An 18,023-nucleotide genomic window follows, 5' to 3' on the forward strand; every position below is an offset into this window, starting at 1 on the left:
TATTTTTCCTACCCAGAATCTGTTTAATGTAAATTTTCTCTATCTGAAACATTTTCTGTGATATTGTCTTTTACATTTGAATATTCCTCACCTATTTTTTGGAGGACAGGATTAATATAATATTACTTGCTATTATAAGATCAGAATAAACTACCTGGCATGGGAGAGTTTCCTTTGCAAAGTTAGTTTCTAGAATTTTGTAAGAGTATTTCACACAGAACTTAACTAAGCACCTGTGTATCTTTTTTTGGTTTCTTTGTTTTTCACGTGGTGAGTCCGTAAATGCTATTTTCATAGTTTCTGTAAATAACAGTTATTTTTAGGCCAGGCTTGCCAGGAGGGAGAACAAAAAGAAAAACATTCAGTTCTCTTCCACACCCTGAGTTGATCACTTACAGTAATCTTGACTGGGCATAGAGGGAGACTAGAAGTAAAATCGAATAGAGTTAGCCTGTGATGTAGATATGTCTTTTTTTGGTTTTGTTATTGCTAAGATATTAGTAATAAAAATACTAATTAGAGCTTAATAGTCTAGTTTTTCACTTTCTATGTGATACCCTGCTCTTAAACATTTAGCGTTATAAAAGATCCTTGAAACAATTCTTAAGGGAATAAAAAGAATAAAACCATGTAAATGATGTCTGAGATTTCTCTCTTGCTTTTTAGTTGGGTGATATTTGTGTCATGAAGGAATTTCTGTTCTGTATGAGCAAACTGTGCTGTTTTCAGCCCATTGGAGCTCTCTGACTCCCAAAGCCTAAGAAGCTAGAGACTTGGAAAGTTAGGTTTTTGTGTTGGTGATTTAACTTAGTTTTGATTCTCAGCACACCAGCTCTAACTTAAGAAAAAATGCTTCACCTTAGGGTTGGTAGGATGAGTAATGAAGGCTCTCTTGAATCATGAAACAAAATGGAATAAAATACTTCACACAGATCACATAGATGCTTTGAAAGTAGTTGATTTGGAAAAGTAAACTTAAAATTTGGGACAGTACAAATAAAGTAGTTGGTGCAGAATTGAATCAAAAACTTCATAGAGCACTAAATAAAAGTAAAAATTCGAGTAGAAGAATAAAAGAAAAACAGGAACTTTGATTAATCTCCATAGTGTGTGTGTGTTTTAAATACTTACAGTTAAAATGTTATTCTTACATTAGAAAAAAAAATAATAAGCCCTGAGAAGCTATAAAACCCATGTGACTTTGTGAAAGTTGTGAGCACTGGAAGTATCCATTGTGGAAGGTTAAAACTGGCTTATCCCAGGGCCCGGCGCGATGGCGCGGTGGTTAATGTCCTTGCTTTGCACGCCCTGCTTCCCATCCAGCTCCCTGCCTGTGGCCCGGGAAAGCAGTCAAGGATGGCCCAAGGCTTTGGGACCCTGCGCCCATGTGGGAGACCTGGAAGAGGCTCCTGGTTTCAGATTGGCTCAGCTCCAGCTGTCGCACTGGGGAGTGAATCATCGAACAGAAGATCTTCCTCTCTGTCTGTCCTCTCTGTATATCCGCCTTTCCAATAAAAATAAAATAAATCTTAAAAAAAAAAAAACCTGGCTTATCCCAAAGGGATACAAAGACTACACACACAGATGTCATCAGTGGTGACACTGACAGCATGTACCACTTGGAAATGGGAAGTTTAAAATGAACTTCATGAAACAAGAAATATCCCTGAACTCTTTGCAAGGGCATAGACAATAAGAAATAGAATATGCCTTACATTTTTAGGAAGACATAGATTTACAGAAGAGAAACCCACAGCCAGGACTCAGACAGTGTTGAAATCTGCTTTTGGGAGGAGGTTCTCATTTTACAATGTTTGAATGGACTCTCTCCTGTTGGATAGTTTCCTTCAGTGGAAGAGTGGTTTTTTTTTTTTCTTAAGTATTGGTTTTCTTCAATTTTGACTTATCAAACTTCCCCACTTTTGATAAGTCCGGTATCTCACTCTTCTTGGCTAAATGGACACAAGAAGATTCAAGAACAGATGTCTGTTGGGTGCACACTGCAGCTCACACAGGGTCGGGCCTTATAGTGTATTTGATCTTTGTCATGACGATGTTTAGCTGAAGAGATGCTGGGTGCAGACTGTCACTTTACGATGTAGTAAAAGTAGGCCTTGGGTGACTAATGCATACAGCCTGACTTATATGTGAACTGGAAGTGAGAGTGATAATTGTCAGGATCCTTTAACAACGAGACTCTTTCTTTCTCCTGCTCTCCAGATTTTCACCTGATGGAAGGCTAATTGTGTCATGTAGTGAGGATAAAACTGTTAAAATCTGGGACGGTACAAATAAGCAGTGTGTTAAGAACTTCTCAGACTCAGTAGGGTAAGTTCATTCTCTGTATTTCTACGAGTGAATTTTCTAAGGACAATTATAACAAATGAAAGAAAAATTCAAATACTGAGCCATGACTAATGTTTTTTCCCTAGGTTTGCAAATTTTGTGGATTTTAACCCTAGTGCTACGTGCATAGCTTCAGCAGGTTCTGATCACACTGTGAAAATCTGGGATTTAAGGATGAATAAACTACTGCAGCATTATCAAGGTAACAATTTCCTGGACACACACATTTCATTGTTAACTTGTCCTCTTTGGGAATGGCGGTTCTTCGTGGGCTGGTTTAGCTGTCTTTTGTTGTTTTGGATTTGACTTGATTTTTTGTTTAAGGTGTGAAGAGGCAAAGGTATAAAAAGAGGTCTCCCACCGTCTGGTGCACTGCTCGCAGGCCTGCAAAGGGCTGGGCTGAAGCCAGGATTAGGGAGTTCAACCCAGGTCTCCTGTGTGGGGAGTGGGAACGTATGACATGTGCCATCACTGTTTACATTGGCAGGAAGTTGGAGTCAAGGGTGGGCATGGAACCCAGGCTCTATGGTGTGGCATGTGGGTGTTGTCGCTGTTCATCAGCATCTTAACTGCTGGGCTAAACTCTGAATCCTGGTTTTGCTCTCCTGGTGAGGGTCCATGAGTCTTTTAACTGACTAAAGAATAGTACAGTTAGCATCCATCAGCAGCAAAATAAGGAAGGATGTGGAGCACTCTTACAATGATGTTATAACTGTTTAAAAATAGTCACTCTGAGGTTTTCAAGGTAGTTGTCTGCGCTGTGTGAGAAATAAAGGATAGTGACACTGAATTCTGGATCACAGGGGGTAAACTAAGCACAGATTCAAGTGTTACAATGGCCAGAGAAAACATTCCTGCTGTGCCTGTACGTTTGAAAGTAAAGTGAAATGATTTTCTTTGTTTTTGTTGGATTTATATAAAATCCACAATAATCATTATCACCTATTCAGTGTTTAATGTGTAGCAGACATTGTGATAAATCTTCATAATATGGCTAATAGGCATTATAATAATCCCAATATTAAAGGCAGGAAAGTTGAAGCTTAGGAAAGATAAGTTCCTTTCTCAAAAAATTGACAGAATTGACTTGTGGATTTTCAAGTACAAAGTACATCAAAAAACACTTTTGCATTTATTTTTAAAATTGTACAAAATGAGTAGATTTCACATTGTTAAAAGATTTACGGGGCCCGGCGCGGTGGCGCAAGTGGTTAAGGTCCTCGCCTTGCACACCCGGGATCCCATATGGGCGCCGGTTCTAATCCCGGCAGCCCCGCTTCCCTTCCAGCTCCCTGCCTGTGGCCCGGGAAAGTAGTCAAGGACAACCTAAGGCTTTGGGACCCTGCACCCGCGTGGGAGACCCGGAAGAGGCTCCTGGCTTCGGATCGGCATAGTATCGGCCGTTGGGCTCACTTGGAGAGTGAATCATCGGACGGAAGATCTTCCTCTCTGTCTCTCCTCTCTGTATATCTGCCTTTCCAATAAAAAAAATAATAAAAATAAATCTTTAAAAAAAAAGATTTACTTATTTGAGAGGCAAATTTACAGAGAGAGCAGAAGAGAAGGAGAGGTCTTCTATGCATTACGTCACTTCCCAGGTGGCCACAGCTGCTGGAACTGAGCCAATCGGCAGGCAGAGGCAGGAGCTTCCTCTGGTCTCCCATCTGGATGCAGCAGTCTGAGGATTTGAGCCATCCTCTGATACTTTCCCAGGCCATATGCAGGGAGCTGGTCCAGGAACGGAGCAGCCAGGACACAAATTGACACCCATAGAAGATGCTGGTATTGTGGGCTGAGGCTTAACTTACTAGACTATGGAGCCAACACGAGTTCACATTTTTCATAGTACGGAGTTAAAAGCATAGGGTTTCCTTTCTCCTCCCTATATCCTTATCTCCCCCTTATTATTTTCCAAATTTTTATAATAGCTCATTAATCACTTTTGATTAGTTATGTTTTTACATCTTTTTTTTCATGATGTGGTTTCATAGGCAACAGGGATCCCCTCTCCACCCTCCCATTCACCCCCTACACCCAGCTGTTTTTGCCCATATTATTTCAATAGTGTACTCCTTCAGCAATATCCTTACCAGCATCTAGCCTTAAGGGAAATGCAATTAAAAACCACAGTGAGGTTCCACCTAACTCCCATAAGAATGTCTACCATACAGAAATTAATGCGCACTTTTGATCACTGTGTTATACTGCCTCCTACTGGTAGGACAGTGTCCAGAAGCGAGTTCTCAAACCTGATGGCAGGACGTGCCCATCTCCCAGTGTACCTCTGAACTCCTTACTTATTAATCCATGCTGCTAATTAGTTATTCAATCTAATTTAAGGTTAGATTATTATATACCTTATATGAGCTGATAGTAATCAGCTGTTGGTTATAGTGTCAGTATATCTTAGCACTGCATAGTTTGGTGATCAGAAAGACTAAGCATGACATTGTCTGGATGTTAAAGTTACTTGGTTTTGTGAACTGAAAGGTACTATTTTATGACACCAAAATGTTTGTTTTAATTAGCTGCAAATAATTTTGAGACATTCCTCTGACAGATTCTTATTTTCAGGGTAACATTGCTAATAAGGCAAAGGGACATCTTTAAAATTATTTGCTCTCTGAGAAGTTGTTAAATATTAAGGTCATGTGTCATTTTAAAAAAGAATTGTCTCGTGAATCTTTGCTTTGGTTTTCTACTATTTAGTTCACAGTGGTGGAGTTAACTGCCTGTCCTTCCATCCTTCGGGTAACTTCCTCATCACTGCTTCTTCGGATGGCACACTAAAGATTCTGGACCTCTTGGAAGGAAGACTCATATATACACTTCAAGGGCATACGGTATGAGCATTACACTTTTATTTTTTATATTATATATATATTTAATTGCTCCATTTTGTCATTTCTCTTTATTATTTTCACAAACAGCACAACATTGGTGATTTCACTAAAATGTTTTATTTCAAGGCTGGGTTTTCTTTCTCTGGAGCCAATTCATAGAAATACCATTTTTTGTAATTCTTGTTCAAACCCATGTGTCTTTTAATGGCCATTAAACTAATCACCTCCATGGCTGTCTTCATCGGTGGGTAGTGAAGACTGGCTGAGTGGTGATGGGTGAACTTGCCCCACTTCCAACTTTTCCCTTGACACAGAGTCTGTCTTAACAGCTCTGACACTCAGCCTCTCTTAGCCTTACTCTTTTCATTGATCCAGTTAGTGAGGTTAGAAGGAGATACTTTTTAAAGATCTATTTTATTTAGTTTCTGTAGAGAGTTGCACAGAGAGAGTGTGTGACAGAGAGCCTCACTTTTCTGTTGGCTCATTCCCTAGAGGTGAGCCAGGCTGAAATCAGGAACCAGGAGCCACGTCTGAGTCTCCTGTGTAGGTGGTGCAGGCCAGGAACTTGGACCATCCTCCACTGCTTGCCCAGATGTATTAGCAGGGAGCTAGATCTGAACCAGAACAGCAAAGACTCGAATTGGTACCCATTTGGCATATAACATTGTAGGTGACAGCTTAACTTGTTATGCCACAGTGTTGGCCTCAGATAGAAAAATCTGACAAGCATAGTCATGTGTATTCTGTTTTACAACCCATTCGCCAGAGCCCATTCCTTACTGCTTTGTGCTGACATTTCATGCAGGGAAACCTGCCAGGTACAGAGTTGCCTGCAATGAGGTTGGCAAACATGACGTAGAGCTCAGCATGTCTATTCTTGAAAGCCCGTTTGCTTTACAGATAGAAGCACTCTGGCTTTCTATAAGCGTTTATTAGCAAGAATATGATATTTGGGCTCTTAAATGCCTTATACCTTTGCATTATTTCTCAACTGGTTTAGGAACCCAAAGAAGTAGTGTGCTATTTATTGAGCCTGTTCAAAAATATCATTACATCCTCACTCCCACCTGCTATAGAATGCATTAGGCAGATATGTACGTTTATAACTATTACCCCTTCTGAATAAATATTCAAAATTCTCAAAGTTTTTTAGGATGCTTTTTTTCAGAAAGATGCAGAAGATGCTTCCTGTTAGCCAAGTATGAGTTTTTTTTTTTAATGTAGAAATGAAATCGGTGTTGTGGTCTACAAGAGTCAGGGTTCTTTCTACCTCTGTATATCCTTCCTTTGCTTATCATTTGCCCCATGGCAGTGTTGGGTGCAGCCGCAGTACATACTAACCAGCTCAGACATGTGCATGGCCTGGACTGTAGGTTGAATCAACTCAGACAATAAAAGAGACCAAGTATTGAAACATTTCTACAAAAGAAGTAAAGTTAAAAGAAAAAAAATAAACACAATATTCTAGGAGGAAAATGTTACACATGAAGATGGAATTTGTCACAGCCTGGAGGTGAAGGTATTTATGAAGCTGTAGTAACTTAAGTGTGACAGATGCTCTATATAAAAACACACAATGTTTCCCTAGAAGTTTTCTTGCATAGATTAATGCCATTCTGAAAACAAACAATATATATTTCTGAGATGAGAAATACTATTCTTACCCTGTCTGAAAAAGGGAGCTCAAGGTCGTACATGCTGTGACTGTGCCAAGTACGGTGCTGTCCAAGGCTGCAGCAGTTGTTCTGGACTCTCAGCTAGGGCTGGCAGCACTTTTCCAAGTAGCCTCCAGTCACTCATTCTTCCTCGAATTCACTATGCTTGCAGCTGTGATCACTTACATCCCTCTCATCTATGCTCTGCGTTTGAACAGACACAAAGATCTTCCATCTGCTGCTTCATCACTCCCCAAATGGCTGCAGTGCCCAGAGCGGAACTGATCTGAAGCTAGGAGCTTCCTATAGGTCTTCCGCTTGGGCATGGGGTTCCAAGGTTTAGGGCCATCCTCTACCACTTTTGTAGGCCATAAGCAGAGAGCTAGATGGGAAGTGGAGCAGCTGGGACATGAACTGGCAGCCGTATGGGATGCCAGTGCTTGCAGACAGGATTAGCCAATTGAGCCCTTGTGTCAGGCCATGCTATTAAACTTTGAAGGACTTGATCTTTCCCTACATGTTAAAAGGCTTGGTGAACTCAATCATAGTCAGGGAATGGCCGTTATTTAGATAGCCACCATTACTTACATATTTATCTTACAGTTCCTGCTAGTAATTGGTTTGCTGAATATAGCCCACACCCAGAAAAATCTTAACAGAAATTCTTTAAGGCTTGCACATATGCAAACTTTTCTTTAAAGGAAGAAAAAAAATAAATTTTTGGTATTCCTGTTCATTTAGTGTTGAGTATTTATGGTTATCTTAATTTGTATGTACAATTTGTTTGAATTTTTGATTATTCTGCCAACATTAGTTGATAACAAGTATTATATATGCATGCATTAAATGTATATATGTACATATATATGTACCATACATTTTATATAAATACATAAACACTCTAACTCAACTAAATAAAATATTATGTATATTTACATGTATGTATTTAGACACACACATGCATGTATATTTATTATACATATATTTAAAACCAGATTTATTCCAGAAGTTAGCAATTGGCACTTTTAGTTCTCTTAGCAATGAGAAGGCATTATCAAATACTTTTTAATTTGCTATCTATTTATTTCACAGGGTCCTGTCTATGCTGTTTCATTTTCAAAAAATGGAGAGCTGTTTTCATCAGGGGGTGCAGACACACAGGTTTGTAAATCATTTGACTTCCTGTTTAACTCACTCTGGATAAAAAAATTATTGACCTCAGCTAAGATTTTTACAGCCAGCTGGTCTGTGTATGTAAGATGATTATCAAAGAGTTTCCATGTTAGTTTAGTGCCAGGAAGTCTTCTATCTGAAAGCTGGAATGGTGCCAGTTTTGATAGTTTTTAAAACTTGCATAGTAGCAAATCTATATTTGAAATGGCTAAAAATCATCTGTAGCTAAATTTATTGAATAAAATAGATAATAAACTTTTTGGGCTTTGAAAAAGAGGAGTTAAAAGATATTTTCTTAATGCAGATCTTAAGCCAAATTAGGAGGTTAGTTGAAAAGCTGAATCTCCCCCAGAAATCATGCCTAAATAAAGTATTGAGAAATAGAAACCTTGTTTAAACATGTCTAGTGACTTTGGCTCATGAAATGGCCCATTAGATGACATAAGGAGAGATTTCCAAACCTTGTACATGCAAGTCTTATGCCCCTAACCAGCAATTAGTAACTACGGAAGATGAGATTGAGTCTCCATCTGTCAGCAACCCTGAAGAATAAAGGCCAGACGTCTGTGAGGACAGAATGAATTGGGACAGGTATGAAGCGGAAGCTGTGTCTCCCTGCCTTAGGTAATGCTGTCTGCCTTTGTGTCAGTCAAATGTCCCCTTCCCTAGGATGAACTTGCTGTAATCCAGGACTTGGGGGTAATACTGTGTAACCCTTTCCAGGCTTATGAGAAGCCTGGCAGCAGGGAGGGTCATCAAGGTGAAGGTGAAAGCATCTCTCTCTCCCACCTTTCCCCTCCCTGCCTGCTCGGTTCCTGCAGATGGCCCATGCGTATCTGCGAAATTGCTCACCTTTTAAATAAACTATATAAAATAACCTCACATCTAATATTTCTGTTTTGATAGCCATTTCTATAGATTTTTTAAAAAATCAATTCTATTGCTTGACCAAAGGTACTTAAAAGTTTGTGAAAAATGGAATTACAAGTTTATCTTGGTGCAAAAAAATTTTTTTTAAAATTGAGTTTGCTTATTCTCAGGACAGAATTACAGAGAAAGGGAGAGACAGACAGAGGCTCTTCCATAGACCAGACCGAAGCCAGCAGCCAGGAGCACATCTGGGTCTCTCCCATTGGTGCAGAGGCCCAAGAACTTGGGCTATCTTCCCACTGCTTCTCCCAGGTTTATAAAAAGGAACTGGATCATAAGTGGAGCAGCAGGAACTGAACCATTGCCCATGTGGAATGCTGGAATTGCAGGCTGTGGTTTAATCCTGCAAAATTTTTGAAATTCGTGCATATGAGGGATCTGTAGAAGTTTCATGAAAAACGCATATTATCAGGGCAGTGCTGTTTTACAGTGTGTTGAGCTGCCTCGCTGTGCTAGTACCCCGTAAGGACGCTGGCGTGAGAAGCAGCTGCTGCACTTCTGATTCTGCTTCCTGCCAATGTGCCTGAGAAAGCAACAGAAGATGGCCTTGAACCCCTGCCACCTCTGTAGGAGACCTATGTGAAGCTGCTTGGCTCTTGGCTTCTCTAACTCTCCCCTTCAAATAAATAAATACATATTTTTGAAGAAAAAAAGGAAGAAAACTGCCATTTATAAACACACACACACACACACACACACACACACACACACGCACACACGGGGTGGGCATCTGGTTTAGCAACTTGGATGCTGGCTGAGACACTTGAGTCTCCTTTTCAGATGCCTGCGTCCAGCACCCACTCTATTTTCCCTACACCAGCTTCCTGTGATGCAGACCCTGGAAGGTCAGCACGATGACTCAAGTAATTGAATTCCTGCTACCTTGCGGGGGCCTCATCTGAGTTCCCAGCTTCAGCCCTGGCCAGTCTCCCTGTGGTGCTGGCCACACTGGAGGAGTGAAACGACGGATGAGACATCTCTCTTCTCTACTCCCCCTTCCCCCTCTCTCATTACCCCCTTCCTCTTCCTTCCACTCCCTCTTTCTCTCTGTCTCCTGCTCCCCTTTCTTCATGTCCCTCTTCTCTTTTCTTTTTTTTTCCTTCCCTGCTTCCCTAATCCTCCACCTTCTTTCTCTCTGTCCCTCAAATTAAAAAAACAAAACTGTGCATACATTTAGAAATATTCTGCAACAAAATAAACCTTTAATTCCATTTTCCATGAGCTTTTCTAAGTTCCTTAGTACATGCACGTCAATAACTGCCAATTTCATTTACATTTTTTATAGGTCTTATTATGGAGGACTAACTTTGATGATTTCAATTCTAAAGATCCTAAAAGAAATCTTAAAAGATTACATTTGGATTCAACACCGCATCTTCTCGATATCTACCCCAGAACACCACATCCCCATGAGAGAACTGAAACTGTTGAAGTAAGTTTTTTTGTGCGTTTGTCTTACATTGTATGCCTATTTTAGGACTCTATCAACTAGGTGCTTGAAATTATGCCAACTTATACAAAAGCTAGTTCTGCTTTAAAACAGTAGAACTTCAAGAAACAAGCCAATTGATGGTGTGTAATAAATTTCCTAAAGTTTTTTATGGGCCTAGAAATCGAACTTAAAAATTATGGTGAAAGTAATAGAGAATGGAAATTTACATCCCAGGCTGCTAGTGACTGCTATCTGAACTAGCTTCAATAATCTAAGTATGTTTAGGAAGATCAGATGATGACTGCATTGAGAATAGGGCTAAGAGCAAGAATTTGTGTTCACACACACACACTTTCTACCTGCTGGTTTGTCCTAATGGTTGTAGTGGCTGGGGGATAGGCAAGGTTAGAGCCAGCGGCCTGGAGCTGCATCCTTGCATGCATGGGCCCGAGAACTTGGAGGATCACAGGCTGTTTTCCCAAGTGCATTGGCAGGGATAAGAGGTGGGACAGCCAAGATGCCAAGTGGCACTCATATGATGCCAGTGTCCCAGGTCACCAGTTGAACTCACTTCAACACATGGCCAGCCCCTAGGTTAAAGATTTTTATATTGGTTATTGAGTCAGTTACTTTGAAACCCTTCTGTAGTCCCTTCACCCCCATCTCCCTCCCCACCCCTAAAACACAAAGTCTATTGGTCAGTGAAAAAGCAGATTTAGGGAATTGAACCTAGTAATTGGGACCTTTTTATTGCTTACCTACATATGTTTGGCTGTACGGTTACATGTTTAACTTTACATCTTATTGACAATTTCTTTTGTCCTGTAGATTTAAGTCTAGGAGACTCCCAAGTAAAATTCATCTTTATTTGTATGCTTCTGTGAAATCAATCTATCTACTGATTTTTTAAGACTTTTTCTCTTCCAAGAGCTAATATCAGAAATCACTGTCCCTTATTAATCTGTTCATTCAAACTTAGTACTTCTTGTTTAATCATAGCAGAGCCTTTATTTGCTTTTCAAGCAGCTGTTTAGAGTTCTTGGTGACAATGGACTATAACCACATTTTTTTTATTCAGACTATGAGCCCAACCCTCTGTGGTCTGTTTTGTCCCACACCCCAGTTACCTTCATTTTGTTTCCTTTCTTTAATTGTTATCGTTTTGAATGACAGTTTTGTTGGTATAGTATGCCTCCCTTCCCCTCCCCTTCCTGCCTTCCCACTCTCCTCTTCCACCATTTCCCCCATATTATCATGGTACCGTAGCCCTTTTGTAAGTTACAGGCTGACCATTCTGCTGTGTAAGTACACCAGGGCATTGTAGGTATAGGCAAAGGTAGAAAGTCCAATGTCATGCTGTCAAAGTATATTTAACATTTTCATTGGGAATCCTTGTATTTCAAGCAGAGATGTGTCCTGCAACATGAGTTTGCTTCTCAGTATGTGGTCTCTATTATATAGTTTATCTATGAGAATGCTTACCTATGTGTCTATTAGTTTTGTGTTTTGCAACACCCCAATTATTTTCTTTAATATTGGCTTCTTTTGTCATGGTCTTGTCTATTGCCTCAGGTACTTCCACTAGTCTCAGCTTGTGCATATGTATATATGCCTTTTTTCTTTTTCTTTTTTTCTGTTTTTGGAGTATTTTTTACGTTTTGTTTAATCCAGCTGTATTTTGGAATTTTGCTATAATTCTTCCTTGGTAGTGTAGAGTTCTTATTCCTTGTTACAAGTTTATCTTTTCTAACTCTGTCTTTTAGTTCTTCTAAAGTGTTATTATGTTTCATGCTGCTTCCAGTATCATCATTTTTTCCCTCTTATTTCTTTGAAAAAAAAGAATGAAATATTTGCTTATTGCTCTTCACATTTTTTGTTTCTACAATTACAGATGTTTGTTAATCCTTATGCTCATACAAGGGAGCTTCACAGAGGCACAAAGGTCATAGAAGGTGGAATTAGAAGATGATATGAACTTCCCATGAGTGTTTTGAAGTCCCTGTGTAAATGTCCATATGAAATATATGTGAAATCCGTTTTAATTTGAGTGTCCTTCCCTTGTGTTTACTGTCTCTGCTGCTTCTGTTCTAGCATTTCTATGGCTTTGCTGGGCTTGGTCAGGGCAGGAGGAGGCAGAGTGGGCGGAGCTGCAGCCTGGGCCTGGGCCTGCTGATGTATTTGGTGGAGCCATGTGCTGTCAGCCCCTTTCCGCTTGAAGTGCTTGACTTTCTTGAAAATGTCAACAAGTTGTCTGAGTACCTGTGTGCTCTGACTGTACAGCCAGAAAGCTGTAAAACCAGCCAGATTGCTTTGTGTTGCTAGGTCAGGATGACCCGGGCCCGGTAAAACCATTCTCAACCATAGTTTTCACATGTGCACTTAAAAAATTCTCTTAAAAACTGATTTTCATCATCAAGTTACAGTGCAGTTAGTAATATGCTGCTGAGTATTATAAATGACTTCTTCAGGAAATCCCATGAAACGCATTTAAATTCTCTGTTAGTGTTCGTGGTTGCTTTAAGGAATGGGGTAATTCAAAAAGCTCCTGGAAAATGGAATGGAAGAACAAATCTATTACAGTGCCAAAAAATGTACATCCTTACAAGAAGTGTTTAGAAAGTTCATGGAAAATGTCTGTGAAGAGAAATCTGTATAGATTTCTATAGTTCTCCTGAGCAGTCCCTTTCCGTTTGTCACATTTTGATGGGAAGGTAGCTGAGCCATTCTCTGAGACAGTGACGAGGCTTAGTGACACTGACGCATTAGAGCAGTTATTCTAGGAGAACTGAAGAATATTGGAAGAAGGGATTATGATTAAACAGAATTTATTAATAATTGTTAGGATGGCTTAAAGTTTTATGGTGGCCATTTGATATTGCCTATCTCTTTAAGTTACATACAAATTCTATGTATTTAACAAAAGGAGCACATTATTTAACTGGATAATTATATATGACGTTTGATCATCATTATTGAAAACCTCAGGAGATCAGTTTAAGTCTTCAAATATGTTTTTATCTCAGTCATCTTAAAAGATTGGAAACAGCCATTTGTGCCTTCAAATGTGATGACTTGTCTTATATCTCAGTTCTTGATGCTGTATGTATTTCTATTCCTTTGAATCTTTAGAGATCACATGGTGGTAATTGTAGTAGAAGTAGTGCTTACACTACACTGTTGTAAATGCTGTAAATAAGTTACATAATATTCATAAATTGCCTAGAAATTTTTATCCATGTGAGAAATTGAGTCATGTAAGTCAAACCTTGAAACTAGAATTTCAGCTTAGGCACTCTAATTCCGTTCTGCAGTCTTAATCATTTTGATATGGTGCTGCAATATAACTAAAGTTAAATTTTATTCTGTTAACAGATATTAGCCTTTCTGTGGGCTAGGCATTGTGTAGTTTTAAAGAATGCAGCAGTGAACAAAGTTAACCTATTCCTACCCTTCCGAAGCTTGTGGTCTGGGGAAGTCACATGGAGTTTAGTGGTAGAGGTGTTTATTGCTCATGAATGTCTCTATGTAAACGCCACATGGAATATCAGAGTGGGACGTGGCTTAGCACCTTTGAGAAATCCAATTTTAGGCTCCCTGTTCAGTGTCTTAAGGCTCCATTACCAAAGTACTGTATTGGTTTAGGTGCCAGTAACTTGGGCAACAATGCAGGAAAATACTATGGGCTTCATCGTGAGTTCCCCAGGTTCTTGCAGTCTGGGATTTTTCAGCGGGTATGGCTTAGCAGTTTTGATCTGATGGGTGAAACCCTATTGTATTTCCCTTGGAAACAATTCCCTATGTGCACACTAGGTGGCAGTAGATAAAAGAGAATAGAATCTGCAAGCTGGAAGGAAAAGTAGTCACTTGGGGTTTCTTCATTTGCCTTGCTCTGGATGGACTGGGAGGTGACACCAGGAGGCTGTGTTTGTTCCCTGCTCCATGGCCCTGTCACGCAAAAGCAAAGGTGCCGGCTGGCAGACCTGATAGTCCCACAGTCTCACCTTGCACAGGTTCATCCCTTCCTTACTGCATCATGTCAGTTGCTGGGTGTGGCTGTCGTAATTGCTAACACAGTTGGCTGAGTAATCATAAAATGTTATTATTTCTAAAATTTTCGCTATAACTGTCAAGCGTATTGAGTGCTTCAAAAGTCACTGTCCTATTGCCACTGCTTCAGTCCTCGTCGCCCCAGGCTCAGCCCAGTGCAGCAGTGTCTTCAGTGCCACCGTTTGTTCTTGATGCATTGGCATGTCTGTTAAATTCACTTTTTTTTCACCTTGCAGCTGGATTCAAATTTGTTTATGTTAAATGTATTTTATCTGTTTGGTGGTGATTACAGGATTGCCCAGGGTGGAAAGGATCAAGGATCAGGGAAAAGTAGGTGAAATCATTGTTTCCTAGTTCTCCATTTCATCTTGGGTCTGGGGGCAGATTTACTTTCTAAAATACACTTTTGCCTCTAACTTTCTGTGCGCTGAGGATTTGGCCTTTAGCAGCCACTGTAATTGTCCCTCCTCCTCCTCCTTTTTTGTTTGTTTGTTTGTTTATTTGAAGGACAGCATGATAAGGAGAGACAGAATAGTCATCCGCCTGCTGGTTCGCTGCCTGGAGATGCTTGTGCCAGCACAGGGGAGGCTGAAGCAAGAGCAGCAAGGCCGCTGGCCCCGAGTGGTGGGACCATCGTGGGCGGCTTCCCTGGGGCGTTGGCAGGAAGCTGGCTGGAGACAGAGGCAGAACTCCAACCCAAGCACTCTGCTGTGGGGTGCCGCCGCCCTAAAGAGCAGCCTGACCCATTGGCCGCAGTGCCTGCCCCCGTTGTCTCGTCTCTCCACCCCAGCACCAACCTGGTGAACCCATGCTGAGCACTGGGTTCCAACTCACGGCCATGTCTCTGTTTTTGCTTTGATTTTTTCTCAATCTTTTTCTTCTTCTTCAAAGGGTCTGTGTTAAGCTGTGCTTTGTCCTTGGGAAGCCTTTCTCACTTCCCGGAGCTTTTTGCATGCACTTATGGTTGATACCATTCATTTGATAGATAGTTTCCTGCTGTCTTCACTGCCCTTATTGCATATTGACAGTGATTCAAATGACCTCTCCAGAAGTAGTCACATTTCCACATAGTTACTTTATTGCTTTTCTTTATTTTTATTCTATATGCTTGAAGCTGTAATTATTATTTTGTTGTAACATTGAACGTCATATAAATAAATCATACAGAATAATTTTTCCTATGAATTGCTTCTTTTTTTTTACTTAACATAAAATCTTGAAATTCATGTGAATTTGTGTGTTCATATGTTGTTACACATCGCTGTGCTGTTTTGAGAGCTGTGTAATAGTCTATTGAATGTAGCAAGTGGTTCCCCCACGGCTTATTTTGTTGTTAATGTGTTTGGCTGTATTTCTTTCTTTTTTGGCCATTATTGATAATGTTTCTATAAACAAAGTTAATATTACTGAGATTTCAATTTCTTGCAGTCTCATAGATGCTGAGTGATATTTTGCTCTAATTTCCACTTTTCACATGACTAATATTTCTGACCATCTCTTCATATACTTATTGCTAGAATTTCATTTCGGCAACTTTTTTCTTGAGAGAACTGTCCTTCTGTCCTTTTTCCATTTTAAACATCATAATAACTTCCCTTACATCGTTAGCTAATTGTTGACTATGGTTAAACAGAAATTCTGCTTTTTGGCGCAGCTGCATACATCAGCTTATTGTCTTACCAATTTGTGTTGGTGGTTTGGGAGCGTCTTTCTCACTACTGGTTACAAACATGTCCTTACATGGACTACAGTTAACTGCGGCGTTGGCGTAACTTTTTACATCTTCAGTTATCTGCCACCCTCGTTTGTGTTAGCGTTTGGCAAGGACCCAATTGCTACGCCTGTTTTCACCCTTCCTCCTTGGATTTGTGTTGTCACTTTTATATTTATTTTTCATATATAAAGTGCTCTACTTTTGAGCTCTTTAAGGCATAACTAGCTTCTTGTTTACTTGAACCTTTTTTTAGTGCCAGCATTTTTTAAAAATGATTTATTTATTTTTATTGGAAAGGCAGATATACAGAGAGGAGGAGAGACGGAGAGAAGGATCTTCTATCCAATGGTTCACTCTCCAAGTGACTGCAACGGCTGGAGCTGAGCCAATCCAAAGCCAGGAGCCAGGACACTATCCCGGGTGTTCTGTGCCAGTGCAGAGTCCCAAAGCTTTGGGCTGTCCTCCACTGCTTTCCCGGGCCACAGGCGGGGAGCTGGATGGGAAGCGGGGTGCCAGGATTAGAACCAGTGACCATATGGGATCCCGGGGCGTTCAAGGCGAGGACCTTAACCACTACACTATCTATCGCACTGGGCCCTACCAGCATTTTTTAAAAATAAGACCTTAAACATTTTTATATAGGTATTCTGACGTCTTTTGAACTTGTTATGGTATTATAATCCATGTGTGGTTTTTGTTTGTTTAATTCTAAATGTGTGCTGAAATTTACAAATGCAGTTGGTTTTGTGTGTTTAGTTTGATTCTAGCAATTTTACTAAATTCTTACTCTAATGATTTGGCAGTAGATTGTTTGGGGTTTCTCCATAGATTAACTACACGATATATAAATGACAATTTTTATTTTTTTTTTCCCTAAAATTTCCTTATTTGAAAGGCAAAATTGGAGAGGGAGAGACAAGGAAAGAAACGACTTTTGTCTTCCAGTTCACTCCCCAAGTGGTTGGGACAGTCAGTGCTGGGCCAGCTGAGTCCAGGAGCCTCAAGCCCCGTCCAGGCTTCCCGGTTGGGCACAGGGGGAGGTGCGTTAGCAGGAGCTGGATCAGAAATGGAGCAGCTGCAGCTCACATCTGCATCCAGCGAGGATGCCATCGTTGCCGGCTGGCAGTGCAGCACACTGCTTCACAGTACCAGCCTCCAGTTGTCACATCCTCTTGTCTTAATGAACAGGAGGAGATTTTTTTATTTTTGATATCCATTTACAGTAAATTGTACTGATACCTTTCATTCCTTGGATAAATTCAGTGTGTCACAATTTTCTTTATAAAAATTAAAAACAATTTCATTATTATCATGTTATTATCATGATAATAATAAAGGGGATCTCCCCTACCTCTTCTCTCATCCTCCCTCCTCACTGACATCAGTAGCTGTTGGCTAATATGCAGTGTGAACTGTTTGTATATATTTTAATGAATAAAAGTAATGCATTTACTGCAATGAATATAAGAATGTATTAAGAAAATACCTTCTAGGGTTTTACAAATAACATCCAATCTCTTATGATATAAAAAATCTCACCTTAACTGCTTTATGCATTTATACAGATTAATCCAAAGCTTGAGGTCATCGATTTGCAGATTTCCACCCCCCCTGTTGTGGACATGCTTTCTTTGGATTCTACTACAGTAAGTGTGTTTTTTTACGTTGTGACTTCTTCTTTTAGCATTTAGGTGGTATCTAGTTATATGGTATAATTCATTTTCTTGGAAGCGTGTCAAGGGGAGGGGATAAAATGTGGGGTAGATGCTTCAACACTTGTATGGTTACCCTGAGAACTCTGGCAAAGTCCTGCTGACATTGTACCTACACAACCACAAGGGGGCGCTGTGCCCATTTCCAGAAATGCTGTCGTTTCCAGAATC

At 40.1% G+C, this 18,023-nt stretch overlaps 1 protein-coding gene across 3 annotated transcripts in view; it reads left to right on the forward strand.

Annotated features, from left to right (window-relative positions):
* Positions 1-18,023, forward strand: part of POC1B (POC1 centriolar protein B) — a 160,071-nt gene that overhangs the window by 40,569 nt on the left and 101,479 nt on the right. For 2 of the 3 annotated variants that reach the window (XM_040981007.1, XM_040981017.1), the window contains 6 exons: positions 2,221-2,328; positions 2,433-2,548; positions 5,056-5,189; positions 7,937-8,005; positions 10,233-10,379; positions 17,706-17,786. In XM_040981007.1, coding sequence (XP_040836941.1) covers positions 2,221-2,328; positions 2,433-2,548; positions 5,056-5,189; positions 7,937-8,005; positions 10,233-10,379; positions 17,706-17,786 — 655 coding nt within the window. Of the gene's footprint in view, positions 1-2,220; positions 2,329-2,432; positions 2,549-5,055; positions 5,190-7,936; positions 8,006-10,232; positions 10,380-10,566; positions 10,579-15,008; positions 15,062-17,705; positions 17,787-18,023 lie in introns of all 3 variants that reach the window. The other variant, XM_040981026.1, reaches the window with a different exon arrangement.

This window comes from Ochotona curzoniae, unplaced genomic scaffold (genome assembly GCF_017591425.1).
Source record: "Ochotona curzoniae isolate NIBS_2020 unplaced genomic scaffold, NIBS_Ocur_1.0 contig_1014, whole genome shotgun sequence".
NCBI classification, from domain to species: domain Eukaryota; kingdom Metazoa; phylum Chordata; class Mammalia; order Lagomorpha; family Ochotonidae; genus Ochotona; species Ochotona curzoniae.